The sequence below is a fragment of the Homalodisca vitripennis genome, chromosome X, assembly GCF_021130785.1.
Source record: "Homalodisca vitripennis isolate AUS2020 chromosome X, UT_GWSS_2.1, whole genome shotgun sequence".
NCBI classification, from domain to species: Eukaryota; Metazoa; Arthropoda; class Insecta; order Hemiptera; family Cicadellidae; genus Homalodisca; species Homalodisca vitripennis.
Window position 1 is genome coordinate 94281724 of NC_060215.1, and position 21107 is coordinate 94302830.

The 21107-nt window shown below is 34.5% G+C and overlaps 1 protein-coding gene and 1 long non-coding RNA gene across 4 annotated transcripts in view; one reads left to right on the forward strand and one right to left on the reverse strand.

Moving 5' to 3' along the window:
* LOC124369577 (retinal-specific phospholipid-transporting ATPase ABCA4-like) overlaps positions 1–21107 on the forward strand; it is a 94438-nt gene that overhangs the window by 23650 nt on the left and 49681 nt on the right. For all 3 annotated transcript variants that reach the window (XM_046827610.1, XM_046827611.1, XM_046827612.1), the window contains exon 9: positions 8281–8421. In XM_046827610.1, coding sequence (XP_046683566.1) covers positions 8281–8421 — 141 coding nt within the window. The remainder of the gene's footprint in view (positions 1–8280; positions 8422–21107) is intronic.
* On the reverse strand, positions 24–5709 carry LOC124369580. Its single transcript, XR_006923072.1, has 2 exons — positions 5574–5709; positions 24–1854 (listed from the first exon to the last, which is right to left on the reverse strand). It is a non-coding gene; the product is annotated as an uncharacterized LOC124369580 (long non-coding RNA).

Genomic DNA, 21107 nt, shown 5'->3' on the forward strand with positions numbered 1-21107 from the left:
GTATGTACAATTAATTCATACACTTTTACCTAATTAAAAAATCTTTTTATTAATGTTTATTACATGTGCAATAGCAAGTTATAACTTTCTTCCACTTATAAACCAAGTACTGATTGCATCAGAAATACTAAATATTCACTTACTTAACTTGAAAAGAAAATTTTACATACCTTTAAAGAAATGTATTTTAACCAATTTAAGTTTTCTTATCATTGTAAAAATCATGTAAACTTCATGACCATATTCTAATTATCTGAAACTTATTCTTTTCTTGATGAAAATGAATTAAGATTTCTTGTTCAGATGTTGCTAATCAAACAATTAAACACTAATATGTGTGTGTGTGTGTTTTTAATAAGTACAGTTTTTTTTAATTTTAAAAACACAATTGTATAAGTTTTCTAGTTCATACCATGTTAAAACATTGTTAACACAAAAACTAAACTAAACTTCTGGTTTTAAATTTGTTCATATAATTTGGGGTCAGAAAGAAAATTTTCATTTTATAAGCACACAACTTTGGTTTCTTGAAATCAATAGAGGAATTTCTCCTAAGTCAGCCGTGGTAGTACCGGTGTAAGTAAAAATTGGAGGGTATTGAATATCTGTATACAGTTAGTTCACACTGATTACACACACACACACACACACACACACATATATGTAGTAACGGTTGTGTTTAAGTGTTCAAAGCTAAGAAAAATATCAGAAAAATTATTGTTTATTATTTTTAACCCTTTTGATTACTCTCCCATTCAACCTCCACCGAAACTAGAGCAACTGATGATCTATAACTTTCTTAATGGAATTTTCTCTATTGATTTTAAAGAAAACCCAGATTGTATGCCAATACAACGCACATTGGCTTTAGGCTCCTGCTTGGACTATGACTGAAGATGGTCTCCACAACAATGTTGAAATATTCCAAGATCTTAGTTGCTTTAATTGTGTTACCAATGTTTCATCACTGTATGAACCAGGAAATTTAAATGATAGTTAAGATACCTGCCACATATGCCTAATAGTTTCAATGTTTTAAAGCTAGAGTTATACATTTCTGAAATATTTAATTTTTACTTGTAACTTTTTTACGTAATTTCCAACAGGATCGTTCAGTGATCACCCATATAAACAACAGCCACATTCAATGTTGCTTGATTCGGTTATCTTTCAAAGTGCCAATGTTATGTTCATTGGGTGCTAGGATGGAACAGTACGGAGAATGATAAAGTTGTCCCGATCCAAATTGAAAATGAGATATTGTCTTTGATGAGCCAGTATGCATGGCCAATGATTGTCATAGAACAAAGCAATTCCCTTGTTACATCATATGTTGTGCTCTTTTGGGTTTTACAATCGTTATTTTAAGGTATCACAATGAGTTGTAATTGACTGAATTTACTAAGTCACATGAGGCAAAAGATTCCAACAAGAAGACTTCCTTCCTGCCCCTCAATGTACACTACACATGATTTACTGGGTTTAAATTATTTATTTCTACTTCATTTTTATGGATAACATTGGAATGTCACTAATCCTTAGATTACTACTTTGATTCCGATAGTACATAGGCAACCCATGTCTTGTCAACTTTGACAATTTGGTGTCAAAGTCATCACATTTTGCTGCGTATCTGCCCCACGTAGTTGCGTCAATTTGCTGCGTATCTGCCCCTCGTTGGCTGCGTCAATTTGCTGTGTATCGGTTTTTAGTGTTGTTGACGCCCCATGTAGTTGTGCGCCATTTTGAGTCCCACGTTGCTGTACCATTTTGCTCCGGATGGTGTTGGTCTCCATCTTGCTCAAAATCTGCCCAAAGCTAGCTGCGTCCCCTTGGTACTGCTTGAAACTCTGCCTGAAAACAAAGTAAAATATCAAAGCAAAGCAAAATGCTTACAATTATATTACACAAATTACAATGTATATTAGACAATTACACAAATTTCAATGAATATATTTAACTATACAAATATCAATGAATATATAAATCAGCTACACAATAGAGGTGTGCCAAGTAGCTCCGAGAGCGGAGAAGCCAAACTAGCTCCGGCTCCGTTTGCGGAGCTAGCTCTTTAAACAGCTCCAGCTCCGGCAACCGCTCCGGCGCGATGTGCGGCATCTGTCTGCTCCCTTGTAGATTGGAGCTTATTGCTTGGTTATGTTATAAACAGCAAATACTACTGTAAACAAATATGCTAAGGTGCTGACAGTTTTAATTACTACTTACTTTTTTATAATACGTATTATGAAAATCTAATTTTTGGGTAAGAAGACTACACGTACATTTTATTTATATTTATTTTCACACTGTAGTAATAAAACATAAAAAATAGTACGGTAACAGAAAATATAAAATAATATACAAATTATTTACACAAGTATTCATGATTTGCATTTAGATACACAAGTTGAGTCACTTTCATGGATTTGATACGTGATCTTCGGTCACTTATTATTATTCCCCGTTCGGGAAAAAATTCTTTCACAAGGTACTGACGTACCCACAAACCCCATGTTTATTTTAACGAGTCTGCTGAGATTTGGGTAGACTGCCTCGTGAATCCTCCACCAGGACAGAGGATCGCCTTCTCTGGAAGTGGTGGTTCAGCGATGTACCTGTCGATTTCGGCGGTAGCACAATCGTTGGGAGTTCCGGGAGTCTGCCTTTGTACAGATTTTATTACAGAATCAAACATAGAAAATACTGAACATTCTTCTTCTTCAAATTGTGATGGACCAGATTGGTTGGTCAAAGTCAAAGATGGTGTACCAGGAGGGGATTGTTCCATTGCGGTGGCAGAAGTGGCGGAAATCATAGCTGCAACGACCGTAATCACATGATTCTTAGCAAACTGTTGACATTTGTCGTCAGAAAATGCATACAATTTGAACCTTGGGTCCAAAAAGGTATTAAGTACTACTAACTTGTTGTACTCAATGTCATGGTATCTGGCTGATAACCCCATGAGCAGGTTCTGTACTACTACCTGTATTGCATCAGTGCAAATTTAGTGTACATAGTTTGCTGCAAACATTTTGCAGCCCAAGCGTCAAAACAATTATTTGACTTCCAGTGAAGTAGGATTCCCCACTCATCTTTGCTGTGACCTCTTCAAATGGTTTTAGGACTTTGCAAAGGTCACTGCAAAGTTTCCATTCATTAGAAATTAAAGATGGCAAGTCTTTGTCCAGCAATGCCAAAGTGCTTATTACAGCCTCTTTTAACTGAACAAATCTACAAAGCATGTAATATGTGCTGTTCCATCTCGTACTTACATCTTGAAGTAAGCGTTTAGGGTCTTTAACGCCATTGTTGATTTGGTATTTTAATAGTTTTTCAGTGGCTGCGTTGCTTCTCTTAAAAAATGAGACAATCTTTTTGCATTTGGTGATTACTGTATCTACCTTTGATAATGGCATCTTGAACCACTAGGTTAAGAGTATGTGCATAGCACGGCCAATGACTCCACATTAAAACATTTTTTATGGCTCCAACGACATTGAGGCATTGTCTGTTACAAACAACTAAGATTTTGTCTGAGAATTTATAGAAATTCGTTATTTTCTTGATTTTCTTCGGCTAAATGGCTAGAAGTATGTGAGCCCTCCATTAAAATACAGTCTAAGAGAACTGATTTCAACACAAAATCATTGGTAATGAAATTGCCCTGTAACAGCTATATACGATTCATTGATCGTAGATGTCCATGCATCTGTCGTTAAACAGATGTTTTCCACATTTTTCATTAACTCAGCTACTTGAAGCTTACATTTGTCGTACGTGGTGGGTATTAGGTTTTTTGAAACCACTTTCCGTGATGGAATTTCAAAAGAAGGGTTTAAAGCTGGTAACGAAATTCCCGAAAACCAGAGTCCTCCACAATAGAAAACGGTTGGAAATCTTGTAAAATAGCTTTAGAAACGCAGCTTCTACCTTTTTTCTTTTGGTTGTTATTCATTTTTTTTGGTATAAAACTCGATAGAGTGGTTTGTTTAGCACTTCCCTTTGGCTTATCTAATTGATTAGAAGGCAACTCACCAGGTTGAGGTTCATTTTTCAGTTGCAAAGTTACTAAATGAAGCGGCTGAATCGGTAGTCCCAGTGTTGGTTGTAACATTCACATCACGATCACTTACACTTGTTGATTTTGAACTTATAACACTCAAAGTAATTCCGACATGTTTTCTCTCTCAATATGCCTCTTCAAATTGTACGTTGATGTACGGTAGCACATAACCAAGCCACAATGTTCACATCTACAGTTTTTAAGGTTAGCATCAATAACTGTAAAATGAGACCAAATTGAACTTGTCTTAGATTTCTGTACTTTTGATGCCATGTTAATTAACTGCACAAAAACCAATCAATACTAGTCATACTCGTAAACCGCACAAAAATATCACTTTTCACTGTATGTCTACGTTAGAACTCCTACTGAAAACTGAAACTGGTTTGTTTTGGTTTGTCAACAAGTTGTAGGCCACAGCTGATAGCTCCACAGACGCTCCGAGAGAGTAATTTATATGAATATAATAAGGTTAGAGCTGGAGCTGTTTCGAGAGTCACGGAGCGCTGCTCCGCTCCGCTCCAGCAGCGGAGCGCTGATTTGAAACAGCTCCAGCTCCAAAGGCACACCTCTACTACACAAATTATAATTAATATTAAATAATTACACAAATTACAGTGTACATATAAATCAATTACACAAATTTCAATGAATATAATTAACTATACAAATATCAATGAATATATATATATATATATATATATATATATATAAGAACAGTACTAAAGTTTTAAATATTTTTAAACTGAATACTTGTAACTTCTACACGTTTTGAATATGTTTAACGTGTCCATTTGACATAACATAATGTTCAATACAAGTTAACACTACTAGATTTTACACACACAAGTTATGATAATACACAAATACCTTGTAAAAAATCCTAAACATATTCTTACTTATAAACAATATTGTAACATCCTTATATTATCATCTCCCACTAGAAACATATTACACACGCTATATACTATATTACATTATTCTTGTCACATCTTATTTTAAATATTTATACAACCTTATACTAATGTGACTATTATTGTCAGTTATAAAATAAAATGCTTTCATTCAGCATCAGTATGGTCATTCACACTAGAAGAGTTTTCATACTCTTATTCTATGAACCTGTTCTACCCTTGGTACTGCTTGAAACTCTGCCACCTTCCAGATAAACAGTTTGCTGTCCCAATCCTCTCCAAATCACTATTCAAAATGTGCTCCCTCTCATTTGTTATGTAAATTACTTCGTGTTGGCTAACTCATACTATTCCAAGTTAATACCAAATTACTATCAAATTTGAATGTCTGTGGTGTTGTCACCAACAACAAGTCTATATCTATCTCAGGTTTTTAAATAGGTTGAGTAGTGGTTAAAAAATTCAATATCACTCCATTAAAGTTCCTATCACACTTCTTTATAAATGGGATACTCAAATAAAAGTCAAACCAAGTGACCTTGACGTTAATTTATTCCATTTTACACTGTCCATACATATGCAATTTCACTCACCTTGCTTTGATAACTTAAGAATCTAACATAATATCCCATCCTTCATAAAATTTCAATACACCATAATACAGTTTCCTATTAATTTCATCACTACTATCCCAGGAGAATCTACACAACCTCCTTGCTTCAAGTCTCGAAAGAGAAGAAGGAATCTCCGTATAAAACTACACAACGAGCTCCTCACGTGTGAGATTTAATGGGGTGATCAACCGAGGCGGAGAGAAAGAGTGGGGATGGAGGGGCCCCTCCTGCCAACTACAGATAGCCCGTGTGAGGAGCTCGTGTCAGTTTTGGATCCATCAGTATAAACATAAACATAACCTAAATGTGATAGTGACATTTTTTCTAACCACAATTGTTTTAGAGTTTCTTTACTCGTATTCTTTTTACTTACTTCTAAATTGGAATTAATTATATTAATATAGAACTTTCTTTATAACTCCAAAGACACTTTACACGAACATATCTGCAAAACATAGAAATTATATCGAATTAATTATATTAATATTGAACTTTCTTTATAACTCCAAAGACACTTTACAAAATGTGAGATGGTGCACAACGAATAAAATGTCATAATCTTTTTGTGCTATTGGAATATATTCAAATTAATAGGGCAAAAGCAACATATTATAATGTGGAGTCCTTAATTGGTAGTAAATAAATTAATAATTACACTACAAAATCTGTAATAAGAGTTATGTAATAGCTGTAATAAACTAAGGGTATTAAAAAAGATTAAAAAAGAAACTTGCGAGTAAATATTCAACCAAAAACATAATAATAGAAATATGACAAAACCAATGACAACTACCTGACTTAAATACCTAACATAGCACGTGACATCATTAATAAATACAAAATTTTGCTAATTATATTATATTACTGTAACTGACAAATTCAGTTTAAGATCATATATGAGTATATTTTTGGTTTACAATTTTAAACATTTATATTTATGTAAGAAATATTACACTTATATTACAGAAATTTTATGTAATACGGATGATGAAAATAATTTAGTCCTACTGATCTCTAATGCTAGGAATATAAAGATTTATGATACAATTACAATTACACAAATTTATTGAAGACTCATTAATTCGGATATAAAACGACTCATTAATTCGTAAGATAATAGAAATCAGAACCGTTCCGAACTGAGGTCGCTATTAGCCGCATGTACAGAGTTTGTCAGGAATTTTCGGGATTTATCGGTACTGCTCGGCTCTGTCCCCACTCTTTCTCTCCGCCTCGGTTGATCACCCCATTAAATCTCACACGTGAGGAGCTCGTAAACTACACATACCGATTCAAAACAATACTCATCCCCTCTCCTGTTCAAATCAGCGTCTTTACGATTAAATATAATTTGATTCTTTTCTTAAAATTGTCGAAATTTATCACGTTCACTATAATTAATCAATTTAAGTCTTTCTATTTTCTTTTTATTATTTTTTCAAAGCTTTTTATTTAAATTTTTAGCAACATGTGCTTTATGACGTCATCAATATACAAGTCATTTATCCCACAATTGGCTTTTCTGCGTAATTCTATTTAGTACTTTTGTAAAACACGAATTTGGGTTATGTTTACTTCATTTTAATTAATTAAATCTTTTCCCGTATAAATTTAATATATTTCTTCGTTATTAATTAAATGAATCTCAATTCCGACAACATGTGATTCACTGACGTCACAGTCTGCCAATTCCCCGCGAATATTCAAATGTCGTAATTTGACCTGTTACAATTTGCACCATAGTACCGCTCAAGGAAACTCAACATATTGCTTAAACGTACAGTTTTGTGCATCTTAGAATATTTTGTACCCAGTATTAGAACAATTTTCATAATTTTAACATGCTTTCAAAATTTTTCATAAAACAATTCTTGATACTTAAAAAAATTCTCACAAAATGACGAAATTTTAAAGTATCAGTTCTTTCTCACTTTATTGTCAATTTTCTACATCATATAATTTCTAATGATTGAAGATCGCCTACTTAACTTATCATGCATATTCATAAAGGAACCTAAAATTTATCTTAAAAGCTTCATCCCATTTGTGGACCCTTCCTTCGCTCATTGTGGATTCACCTTTAATTTCACTAATCTGAGAATGAATTTTAACTGCTTTCACCTGTTTTGTGCTAAGAAAATTTCACAACAGTTACTTCACACTCATGTGGGAATTTAAATCGGTGGTGAAACATTTAAACACTAATAATTAAACATGTACTTACCACAGAACTTCAGAAGTGGAATTACAAAACCATACTTATTTAAAAAGATGGATTGTATTTTACTGTATAAGTGACTATAACCACATTCTTTGTCCATTAATTTGGGGACGAATCTCCTAGTTTCAGTTTTACTCTATTAAATCTTTAGATTTAAATATATTCTTGGATGAGATTCATGACTATAATTTGAGGAAATATTTCATAGCTTTAAGCATTAACACTACTCTAATAGCAGTACGTAAAATCTATAAAATTATAGATTCAAAATTTGAAATTATTATGAAGTTTTATCAAATTAGTTTTACATTTAAAAATACCATTTAATTTATGTAATACACTTATTTGGTAAAATTTTAGCTTATAAAATAAACAACAGTTGAATTAAAAAGAAAATGTTATTTCAGATTGACAATGTGATGTTTTTTAAGATTAAAAACTATTAAATTAATTCTGCCTTTACAGACTGCAGGATTTTTGGGAAGTTTCATTGTGAATCTAGTAAGCTTGCTGTACTTCGTGCAACTGTTTGCTGGAAAATCCAGTTTTACTCTTTGGAGCATATCACTTCTCAGTCCAGCAGCGTTCGCTCTTGCTATGGATAAGGTATCAACCTAGACATTCATGCTGATATAATTTAATTAAATTAATTTAATACACACAGTTAGTGCATTAATTTTTGTTAATGCAAAAAAAGTAGCAATACACATTTGTACTCTAATGGCTATTTTTATGTATTTTGACTTCCCTTTCTATCACTTAGATTATTAAAGCTCTTGTTGCATCAGAAATTTACTCTTATGTGAATTTTGAAACCAGCTGCTACTTATTACCATATGACATTTTTCTCACAGAAAGATCAATATGCAATTTATATATTTTTATAAACAAAACTTGTCAAGCCTGTAACATATTTCAACTATTTTGAATGGAGGATTTCATATAAAAACAGGCAACTGATCATAACAAGATTGAAGACCCACAATCCAAAATAATGTCTTAAAGATATTATTTGGTTATGATTTTAACTGCATGAAATAACAATTTCCTTAGATTTCAAACCCTTCTTTCAAATTACTTTTGTTAATTTTTAGGTATATTTGATTCAAAATTGCCATTAACTTGTAACTATAAACTTTGTTGTAGAATTTAATATAATAGTAATATACTTACTTTTCATTGTTGTAGTAGTCACACAAAAATTCATTTTTAGCTTCTAAGATCAACTTCAACATCTAAGGTTTTTTGAAATTCATCAACACTTTCTTTTATAAAAGAGATAACACAGTTAAGTCAGTTTAAAGCAATATTCACTCTAGTTCATCCACTATTAAACAAGTGTATGGCCCAATGACATTGTTTCCATTTTACTGAGAATACTGGTGCATCTTTATGGACCAAAGACCTGTTATCAGAACCATGCCAAACAAGTTTATTGGGTATTATAAATGCTACTCAGCACTAACAACAGCACTTTATGTAGGAAAAAACTAAAGCAATAAACAAAAGAAACATTATAAAATATGACAAACATTTTTTTAACTAATAATAAACTAATACAGATTATGAAATGCTCTTTAGAAAAATTAGTAAACAAATAGGCGATTCATAGTTAATGCTCTCATGTTAATATACAAGCAGAGGAAAACAAAGTAAAACAAGCACAATAACATAAGTATATGATATAACATTGCTCAAAAAACAATTAAATATCAACAGCTATTATACTCTACGAATTGATATGAATTATTCTTAATATCTTAATACAGGATTGTTGTCGATGTATCTGACCATTATTTTAAATGGACTATTTTTCGTAAGGGACGGTCTAAGAATTGTTGATTCCATAATAAACATGTTTCCGGTGAATAGACTAATGTTGACTGTTCACCACTGTATTTTTCTTTTCTTTCTCTTTTTTGTAAAAATGATCACTGAGTGATGTCATGGCAGAAATTATAATGTGTCAGATTTGACCAACTTGTTAATTTACTAACCTTGATATAATATAAGCCAATATAAAAATATTTGTAGTGGTGAATAAAGGCTGAGAATGCTCAGACTATGTTTTTTCATAATTATTTTACTGTAACTATCTGTAAAATAGTTGTCGGTAATCATATTGATATGGGTTTAATTCTTGTACCTCTGAATCCACAGCCTGATTAGAGTAGCAGTATTATAGACAATAGACAAATATTTATTGTACAATACGTTTTCTGGTATCACAATGTAATAAAAACTGGTACATAGTCAATGATTAAAAACTACATAACTAAACTTATTCTAAACATTACTTTCATACTTATAAAAAATAACTTTTGATACATTGATCTATAAAACATAAAAAAAACATTGATTAAATCCAATTGAAGATACATTTTTACTATTCGTTATCATCATAAACTATCTTCAAAGAATTCATTTACACTATAATATGTTTTTTGACAAAGAGCTTCTTTTAATGTTTTTGTAAATGTAGATAAGGGAAGTTTTTTATATGCAGTGGATTATTATTATATAATTTCAAACCTAGATAAAGAGGACTAGTTTCAAATTTTTTTAGTTTATGTGCCGGATATTGAAACAAATTACATTTTCTTGTGTGATATCTATGATTAAATTTGTATTTTTCAAATTGATCAGGATTCTTATGTACTAATTTAAGCATTTCAAAAATGTATATACATGGCAAAGTGAGGATGTTAAATTTTTTAAATAACGGTTTACATGTTGTTCGTGAGTTGCAATGACCTATTGTTCTAATAATTGACTTTTGACTAATAAAGAGTTTTTGCACATCTGAGCAGTTACCCCAGAAAGTAATTCCATAACTCAACATCGAGTATACATGGGCATAATATACAGCTAAACCAACTTCCAAAGATGTTATTCAAACTAGTATACTCAAAGCATGTCTGGTTGAATTAAGTTTCTTATTTAACTTACTTCGTACTTCCAATTCCGCAGGAGTTGGCCCAAACTGGGCTTCTGCAGGTCAAACTGCCCCAGGAAAGGGTCAGGGTGGGTAAGGTAAAATGCCCTCACAAAATTCAAAAAATTCTTCTACACTGTAGAAACAATTTAAGACTAAAAAGTTCTTTAGCTCACGCTTGAATTTTTTTATAGAATTTAAATCTTTTACACTAGAAGGCAGAACTTGAAAAATTTTGTTTCCAGAATAATAAGGGTTTTTTTCAAAAATAGTAAGCCTATGGTATACAGCAAAATTGTTTCTATGCCTAGTGTTATACGAGTGAACATCATTTTGGTATTCAAGGTTTTGTGTTTTAATATACACTGCACACTCATAGACATACAAACATGGTACTGTTAGGATATTTAAATCAATAAAAAGATTTCTACAGTGAGTCAGAGGCGGTAAACCCAGCATAGCTCTGACTGCTCTTTTTTGCAAGGTAAAAATCTGTTTGATATTTGTTGTTTTGCCACCCCAGAGGATGATTGAATAGGATATGTGTGACTCAAGCAGGCAGTGGTGTACGCTTTTGACTAGGTCTAAGTTATTGAGTCAATAGACAATAGACAATAGACAATAGACAATATTATTTATTTCCTTTAAGACATTTTACAATGTAATTGGATACGTCAAATACAAGAAGACAAACAGCATTTTTGAGATCATTAGGTTACTTATAATAAGATCTTACAATTTATAGAACTTATAGGCTATAGTATAAAAATAGTAATCAGTTGCCTAGCTAATTTCGGAAAAATTGTAGTCCTTGTACTCTGCCACAGTATAAAAGGCTTGGTCTTTAATCCAGTCTGATACAAAACATTTAAACTTGTTAAAAGGCAGATTTCTAATAGGCAATGGTAGTTTGTTATACAATATGAGCTGTTGATAAACATGACTATTTAAAGTTTTTGAGAGTCTTACATATGGAGTTATAAGGTTGTTTCTATTTCTAGTTAAATGGTCATGATTAAAGTTTTGAGCAGCAAAGGAGTCTATATTCTGTTTAACATGAAGCAAAGTACTTAAGATATATAAGGATGGAGCTGTGATAATTTTTAATTTCTTAAAACTAGCCTTACATGATTGTCTCAAGGTTAGGCAGTCCAGAACTCTAATGGCCTTTTTTTGCCATATGAAAACTTTAGAGGCATGACAAGCGTTGCCCCACAGGCGAATTCCATAGTTCATTTGTGAATGGAAAAGACCATAGTATACAATTAACAACGTTTGTTGGCCTATAGATAATTTAAGTTTTCTTAGAAGAAAGACAATGCGGGATAGTTTTTTACACAAATTTAAAATGTGGGGTTTCCAGCTCAAGCTGTTGTCCAGTGTAAAGCCTAGTAATTTTACTTCGCTACTTACATTACTAGTAACAGGAACATCCCTGAGAGAAAAATAGATCAGTTCAGTTTTGCTATTATTGGTAACTAGATTATTAGAATCAAACCACCTTTTTGCATAAGTAAAGGCATTAGACAGGTTGTGTTTTACAATTTCAAAATCACTATCAGAACAGAGTAGAGTGGTATCATCGGCATAGAGTACACAAAAAGTTGGAATGTTACAATATATATTATTAACAAAGATTAGATACAAAAAAGGTCCAAGAACGGAGCCTTGTGGGACACCAGCTATAACATCATCATACATCGAGCTGATGTCATCTACAACCACTTTTTGCTGCCGACCAGATAAATAAGATTTGATCAAGTTTAGTTCCTTTTTTCTGATACCATAGAAATATAGCTTATCGTACAAAATATTAAAAGACAGGCAGTCAAACGCCTTTGTCAAATCTATCAAATTAGATGCAACTATGTGTCTATTTTCAAAACCATTAATAATATACTCTACAATTGCTTCCATAGCTAAAACTGTGTTGTGTTTGGGACGAAACCCATATTGATGGCTATACAATAAGTTATTACCATTAAAATATTCATGAAGTTGTAGGATCATGCAAGATTCTATAATCTTTCCAATGATGGGTACGATGGCTATGGGTCGATAGCATTCAGGAGCCTTTAAGTCCCCTTTTTTAAAAATAGGTGTGATCTTGGTAAGTTTTAAACCTTCAGGGAAGATTCCATGTCTTAGTACTAGATTAATTAAAAAAGTTAACGGTTTGACAATAAATTCACCAACAGTTTTTACAACATAGTTTGACAGACCAAACACATCCTCGCTTTTTGAGTTGCTAAGGTGTGAAATAGTTTGAGACACTATTTCCGTACTGACCGGTTGCCAGCTAAAACCAGAAACAGGGATAGGCTTATCAAAGTTTACAATAAAATCATTATGGTTGTTGTCATTTAAATCTAGATCAACATCACTATGTACATTTTTTGACACATTTACAAAATAGCTATTGAGACAATCAGGAGAAATAGGTATGACATTTTTAGGTTTAATATAGCATGATTCACTTCTTATAACTTTCCATGCCATTTGGCACTTGTTTTTGGCATTAATAATGAGGTTTTCATTGGCTGTTTTCTTTGCATTTGTAATTTCTCTATTATATAGCTTTCTGAGAGTTACGTATCTGTTTTTATCAACTAAGTCTTCTGTACATTTCCACTTATCATACATTACTAGTAAGAATTTCCGCATCATTTCAAGCTGCGGAGTAAACCAGTTTTTTGTATTTGAGCTTTGATTGGGCCTAGCACTGGTTTTTTTACACTTAACATTTACTATCGGACAATGGTGGTTAAACACAGAACATAAAATATCGATAAAAGTTACAAAGGCAATATTCACATCTACATTTTGAGTCCAGAGAGACACCTAAGAACAAAGGTGCCCTTGGATAATTTTCCAGCGACTTTTCCCACCTGCCTGCCCCAGTCCATAACATCGTCCAACACCACTCCTAGCAGCTCAGATGACTCTGAGATATCCACTTCAGTGTCACCAATGAACAAGGATGGAGTCCAAAAGTTTTTTGAAATTTTCATTTGTTTGGTTTGGATGCAAATGCATTCAGGCGTCATTTTTTACAAGTGTTGAGTTACAATCACATGCTATTTTTGATATTTAAAAGTCGTGTTTGAGAGTTCTATATTCCAAAGTCTCTCCAGGTCAGGAATTCATCGACTGTGTAGAAGGGCCGCAACGATAGCCACTGCTTCAGGTGAGGCTTCAGCCTATGAGAGGGCAACATTTTGAGCTCGACTGGAAGGATGTTGAAGTATCTCGCACCGGCGTAGGATGGTTTCTTCTCAAAAAGTGTTCTTCTATGGGATGGAAGGTTGAAATTTTTGGCGAATCTGGTGTTGTGGTCGTGTATCTGGGCGTTTCGAGTGATCCCCCTTGAGCAAGAAGAGATGATCACCTCGAGAATGTAAGCAGCCACCACTGTCATTATTCCCCATTCAACAAAAGCCCCTCTACAACTATCTCTCGCCCCCAGATCTGCCATTATTCTCACAGCTCTTTTCTGGAGCACCAAAACTCGATCCAGACTAGTACGAGATGAGCCACCCCACAATACTATGGCATATCTCATCTTGCTGTCAAAAAGCGCATGGTAAGCGGTTAATGCTGTTTCTTTAGTTCCAATAGCCATTGATCTTCTTATGGCGAAGAGAGCAGAACTTAATTTTAAGCAGAGTTCTTCAATGTGGGTGGACCAAGATAGATTGTCATCTATTGAAACTCCAAGATGTTTAATGGAATTTTCAGTTTGCAGATCTGGCAATCCCGAAATTTCATTTTTGTGGGCTCCAAACATCAACTGCTTTGTTTTTTTTTTTATTGAATACTAAGTCGTTATTTGAGCAGTAGTCGATTGCAAGGTTCATTGCTACATACGATTCGATTTCCAAGTTTTCAATGGACTTGTTGGACGAGAGTATCACAGAGTCGTCGGCGTACATGTAGCATCGCCCGTAGGGGCTGACATGGGCCGGGAAGTCATTAGTAAAGAGGGTAAAAATAACCGGTCCCATGACTGACCCTTGTGGCACACCTCTAGAGACAGGTAGAGAGGTGGATCTTACTTTGAAGATTTCATTGTTGCTGAGGTAACCCAGCTCCACAATCTGAGTCCTATCACCCAAATAACTTGTGAACCACTGCAGGGCTTTTCCGCAAATGCCCAGCGAGCCGAGTTTATTAAGGATGAAGTCGTGGCTTAAGCAGTCGAATGCTTTACTCATGTCAATGAAGATTCCGGTGGCATTGTGACCATTTTCAAGGTTGTTGATAATATCTTCGATTAGGTCTACAAGAGCTGTGATGGTCGACTTGCCTTTTTTGAACCCGTGCTGATACTCTGTTAGTAGCTTATTAGCATTCAAGAATTGGAGCAGCCTCTTAAGGACGAGTCTCTCGATAATTTTCGAGAAGGTTGGTACCAGTGATATTGGCCTGTAGTTGTCCATGATGTCTTTTTTGCCACGTTTGTGAAGAGGAAACACCTTCGAAGTTTTCATCCTTGACGGGAAACTTCCTAGTTGGACGGATAGATTTGTTATGTGTAGAAGCGGTAGTAAGAGCTCCTCCTTGCAATGCTTAACTATTCTCGAAGATATCTCGTCAAGCCCTGCAGAATCCTTTATCTTCAGATTGTCTATTATTTTAGATATTTCGGCCATGGACGCAGCTGAAAACTCCGATAACTTTGGTTGTAAGTTGTTATTTGGATTGGTTGAAGAGGATGGAGTAACCTGGTTTTGCTCTAGAGTCTTTGCTGCAACTGTGGTAAAGTACTCGTTAAAGCTCTGGGCAATTAACATGGGATCTACGACGGCCCTATCATCAACTATCAGGGATTTTATTTCTGGGTTGAATGTGAGTTTGGATTTACGTTCTTGGTTGATGACGTTCCATATGGCTTTGCTTTTATTATCGGCGGATGCAATGTAATCAGCATTTCCCTTGCGCCTAAGTAACCGGAGCTGAATATGAAATGATGAATATGAAATGGGTTAGGTTGTTACCTTGTACAGATTTAGAGAAAGGAAGGCAGTTCTCGATATTGATGTTTGTTTCGAAGTTGTAGTTACCAGTGTTTCCAGACCGCAAACATCGTAAAGTTACCTTGCCGATGTAGTTCAGTTTTTCCTAACCTCACTTTTGATGACCACGTTTTCAGATTTAAAGAAAAGTTATAATGATTCTTAAAATTTATTCACTCAGAATGAAGGATAATGCTGTTTTAGTTTGATTCTGATGGAAAGAAAGTTATAAAAACTGTTTGTTTCACTGATTCTAACGAATAAAACTTGAGTGAAAACGATAGACGACCAGCACTCGACACGGTTCACGGTCCCGCCAAGTTAACATATTGATATGGTCGGAAAAATGTAATTTAGTGTCTAAAGGCCGGTATCGACAGTGCGAGGCTGCTCGCTGCAAATGCCTCGTGGCGAATGCTCGGCTTTGCCTCGGACTGTGGATACCGGGGTTGCTCGCTATGAGGCGTTCGCGTCGCACAATGTGAGGCGAGCCGTGTGCTTGTCGGTTTTAGAGCAATGCTCAAAGGTGCCTCGCTCCGAGCTGTGCGTCAAGTGGATACCTGCGCTGTCTGCCTCGTACCGTACAAGACACAATTCTGAACTGCAAACCAACAAACCTCCACAACGGAACTGTCATCATGGATAATCATGAAATGATCAGACAATTAATGAAGTGTTATGAAACCAAACGTTTACTGTGGGACTCGAAACATGTTCAAAATCTTGCTTGGACATTCGCAAGATATTTGGCACGTCTTCTTCGAACCTCATGTCTTCTAGGAGTCTGTTCCCATATTCAAACCGATTTCGATAAATGTTTTTGACCCACCAACGTGGTTTAAGTCGCTTTTTCTATTGTTTTTTTTTTCTTAGTAATCGTCGCCATCACAATAAAAGCAGCTTGCGCATTTCTAGAAAAATAAAAAGCATATTGTCCCGACTGTCTTCACTACGAATGCGGGTGGTTCGCGTGCTCGCAGTGAGCATTCGTGGTTACAAACTAGCTGCTAGCTGAAGAGCTCACCCTGAGGCAGATGGCACGAGGCATTGGCAGCGAGCAGCCTCGCACTGTCGATACCGGCTGCTCGCTGCAAATGCCTCGTGGCGAATGCTCGGCTTTGCCTCGGACTGTGGATACCGGGGTTGCTCGTTATGAGGCGTTCGCGTCGCTCAATGTGAGGCGAGCCGTGTGCTTGTCGGTTTTAGAGCAGTGCTCAAAGGTGCCTCGCTCCGAGCTGTACGTCAAGTGGATACCTGCGCTGTCTGCCTCGTACAAGACACAATTTTGCACTGCAAAACAAACAAACCTCCACAACGAAACTGTCATCATGGATAACCATTAAATGATCAGACAATTAGTGAAGTATTATGAAACCAAACGTTTACTGTCGGACTCGAAACATGTTCAAATGTTCAAAATCTTGCTTGGCATGGCAAGAAATCTTTTACGTCTTCTAGAAGTCTGTTCCCATATTAGAACCGATTTAGATAGTTTTTTTTGACCCACCAACGGGGTTTACGTCGCTTTTTCTGTTGTTTTTTCCAAATAATCGTCGCCATCACAATAAAAGCAGCGGCAGCAACTTGCGCATTTCCAGAAAGAAAAAAATCATTGTCCCGACTATCTAAACTAAGAATGCGGGTGGTTCGCGTGCTCGCAGTGAGCATTCGTGGTTACAAACTAACTGCTAGCTGAAGAGCTCACCCTGAGGCAGATGGCACGAGGCATTCGCAGCGAGCAGCCTCGCACTGTCGATACCGGCCTTTAATGTATGCCTAAAAATTTTACTACATGTGTATTATTACTAAACCCTTTACAAAAATGATCATTTCTTAATTTAAAGCGTAATGTATTAGTCTTGTCTCGATTTAACAACAGACCGTGAGTAAGGAAAATTTTGTGAAGTTTGTCAATGACATCTTTGGTGTCAAGTTCTAAGTCACTTAACATTTTTCGTTTAATTAGAGCAGTTGTATCATCTGCATATAAAAAGAGGCTACAAACTTCTTTAGGGAGGTAATTTGGCATATCATTGACATAGACAATGAATAACAATGGGCCTAATATTGACCCTTGGAGTACACCATGTTTTACATCTGCCCAATTAGAATAATATTTTCCTGATTTATTAGTAATAACTGTCCTCTGTTTACGGTTAAATAAATAAGAATGTAATAGTGTAAGAGCTGTGCCTTTGACACCCATTCTTCTTAACTTTATCAGCAAAAGTGTGTGGTTTACACAATCAAAAGCCTTAGATAAGTCACAGAAAACCCCTGCAGTGTAACTTGACTCATCCAAGGCTTCAATGGTACTGTTTACGAAAGAGAACAGAGCTGCTTGTGTACTAGAATTTTTTCTAAAACCATACTGCTCTTTACATAATTTGTTATTAGATTCTAAAAAGTCATAAAATCTGCTATGGATAATTTTTTCATAGATTTTTGAAATCGAACTTAGAAGAGAAATTGGTCTATAATTGTTTATTTCACTAAGTGAACCCTTTTTATGTATTGGGTGAATTTCTGATAACTTCAATAGTTCAGGAAAAATTCCTTCACATAAGGACTTATTTATAAGTCCACTTAGTACATCAGAGATTGTATCAACAGACCATTTAAGTATCTTATTAGGGATCTCATCCCATCCACTTGAACTACTGTTGCTCAGATTTAAAATTATATTTTTGACCTCAGTTTTGTTAGTGGGTGAAAAAACTTGCAGCTCAATGTCATTTTGTTCACATGTAAGATAATGTGAAGGGGGTAATGTGATAGGAACTTTTGGAACTTTTAATATCTCTACTATATTTGTTTATTGATTGTTGAAAAGTTTAGCTACAGATATCGGGTCATCTATCTCCTTATCATTAATCTTTAATTTAATGTCATTTTTACTGATTTTATTAAGACCTAGTTCATCTTTAATTACATTCCACATTGCCTTAGTTTTGTTTTTAGAATCTATTATATAAGAACTATTACAAGATTTCTTCGCTTCCACAACAACCTTATTGAACACTTGTTTATATTTTTTGACATAACTTAGAAATAAAGGATCTGTATAGTACTTTGAATATGAAGCCTTCTTTTATGTTCAGAGGATTTTATGATTCCCTGAGTAATCCATTTCTTTGGTTTTCTCCTTTGCTTGGAAGAAGTAGCCTTGGCAGGAAAAACTTCATCAAGAGACAGCTAAAAATCTTTTATAACTCTCATCAACAGACTTGTCAAGAATAAAGTATTCCATATAACAGGATAGTCTATCCACAAATAAGGGAACTTTTTTTATTTGAAATAATCGTTTTTTAAAGATATAAGAGTTATTTTATTTTTGATATTTTTGCCTTTAGGCAGCTGAACAAGTAAAGCATTATGATCTGACAAACCTAGGTCAATATTTATATAGCCGTTGTGTACATAGTTAACACTTGTTAAAATATTGTCAATACATGTTTTAGAGGTATTAGTAATTCTTGTAGGTTGCCTTACATTTAGTGATAAACCTGAACTAATGATTAGGTTCTCAAAGTACTTGACGGTAGAGTCATCCACCAATACATTTATATTGAAATCTGCTGCAATAATTACTTGTTTTTTTAGAGTTTCCTTTTGTAAACAATTTAAAAGGGCCCTGAATTTAATTAAAAACAATTTAGTGACGCAACTCCCAGGTATTCTATATATAGAAACTACTAGTAGATTTAAACATTCTATTTCTACAAACGATCCTTCAAAACATAGTTCTTCATTAAAAATATTTAAATCATTCCTTACTTTTATAAGAGGGAAAGATTCATGGACGAGAATGCAAGAACCACCCCTTGATGCACTTCTAAAAAAACCATCCGCTAATCTAAAGTTGGGTGTTTTGTTTAAAACACATTTATTTTCCTCATCAACATTATGCTCATTCAAGCAAATAATTTTGATTGCATTGAAACTTTTAATTATTATTTCCAAACTTTCAAACTTACTTTTAATACTTTGAATGTTACAATGCAGTAAAAATCTGTCTTTTGGCTGTGTTAGTACTCTGTGAATATTTTTGTCTAAGTTAAAAAGGTTGTTGCGGAATTGATTCAGTTTTTTGAAACATTAATTTTATGACTACTATTTACAGGAGTAGAAAAACCAAGAAATACTGATCCATCACTATTGGTACTATTACAAGGAGATAATACAGAAATGTTACAATCTTCATCATAACTATCATTTACACAGTAACCTGTTGAGAGATCTAGTGCACTTGGACCATTAATCCCTAACCCATTTGAGAGCAAAGACTGACTTTCAACACTGACACTGGACACTTGGGGTAATTGTAAAGTTAAATCATCTTGAGTTGAACTGCCATCTGCTGCTGTCTCCTCCATTTGAACTCTCCTAAAGTTTTTAGCTGTAGGTAGTGGAGGAAGTTCACTCATCTGTTCAAAGTCCTGAGCATGATTTTCCGAACTAAAACTACCAATATCTTCTTGAAGCTTCTTGACGAATTGTGAGTAGCTCATACCATTACGTAGTATTTTTGTAGATCTTTCATCATGAGTAATAATGATAACTGAAGCTTTGGTGTTGCGTTGAAATCTTACAATGTTTTCAGCAAAAACCTCAGTAGGAATCATATCTCGGACACATCCCATCGGTGTACATATGAGTACTTTAAACTTCCTTGCCTTGAAGTCATCTGTCAGCTGTATGAAGGCCTCATTATAAGCAGTTTTTGATGGTTTACTGTAGTAATTAGGCTTAGTTACAAGACCATAAACAGCAGCCCTGTCCACAGAAGCCTGGTATGTCAAGTTTTCACGGAGTAGGTCCAAAGAATATGGTCTACCAAAATGCTTTCTGAACAAGACAGCAACTCCAGCACTCATGTTTTTATCATTATTAAAGTCTCTGGATATACAGTGAGAAAAAGCGTGAAACTCGTTATGTTTTAAGTTGTTAATAACATAGTCCATATCCCCCTCAACAATACTGATACAGTTTTGAGGATGGCCTATAAGCCTATCAAAGTTTGAAAGTTGCTTCCTGCATTTTTCATGTTTGGAATTTGTAGTCGTAATCTTTTTTAAATTTCCAGATTTGTTCCTAGACTGCCACCAGGAAAGAGCATTTAAAATTACATAAGCTAATTTTGATTTACCTCTGTTATTTAAGTGGAGGCCGTGAGCGGTATAATGAAACCTCTTGAAACCACTCAAATTAATTAGGAAGACATCATCCAGCCTGTTTGTTAACTCAGTAATGTAGCTATTGACAAGTCTCAAATCATTGTTTTCTGCACTGCTTAAATCTTTGTCATATCTAATTGTAACTGTAGTAATAAAGACAGGCCT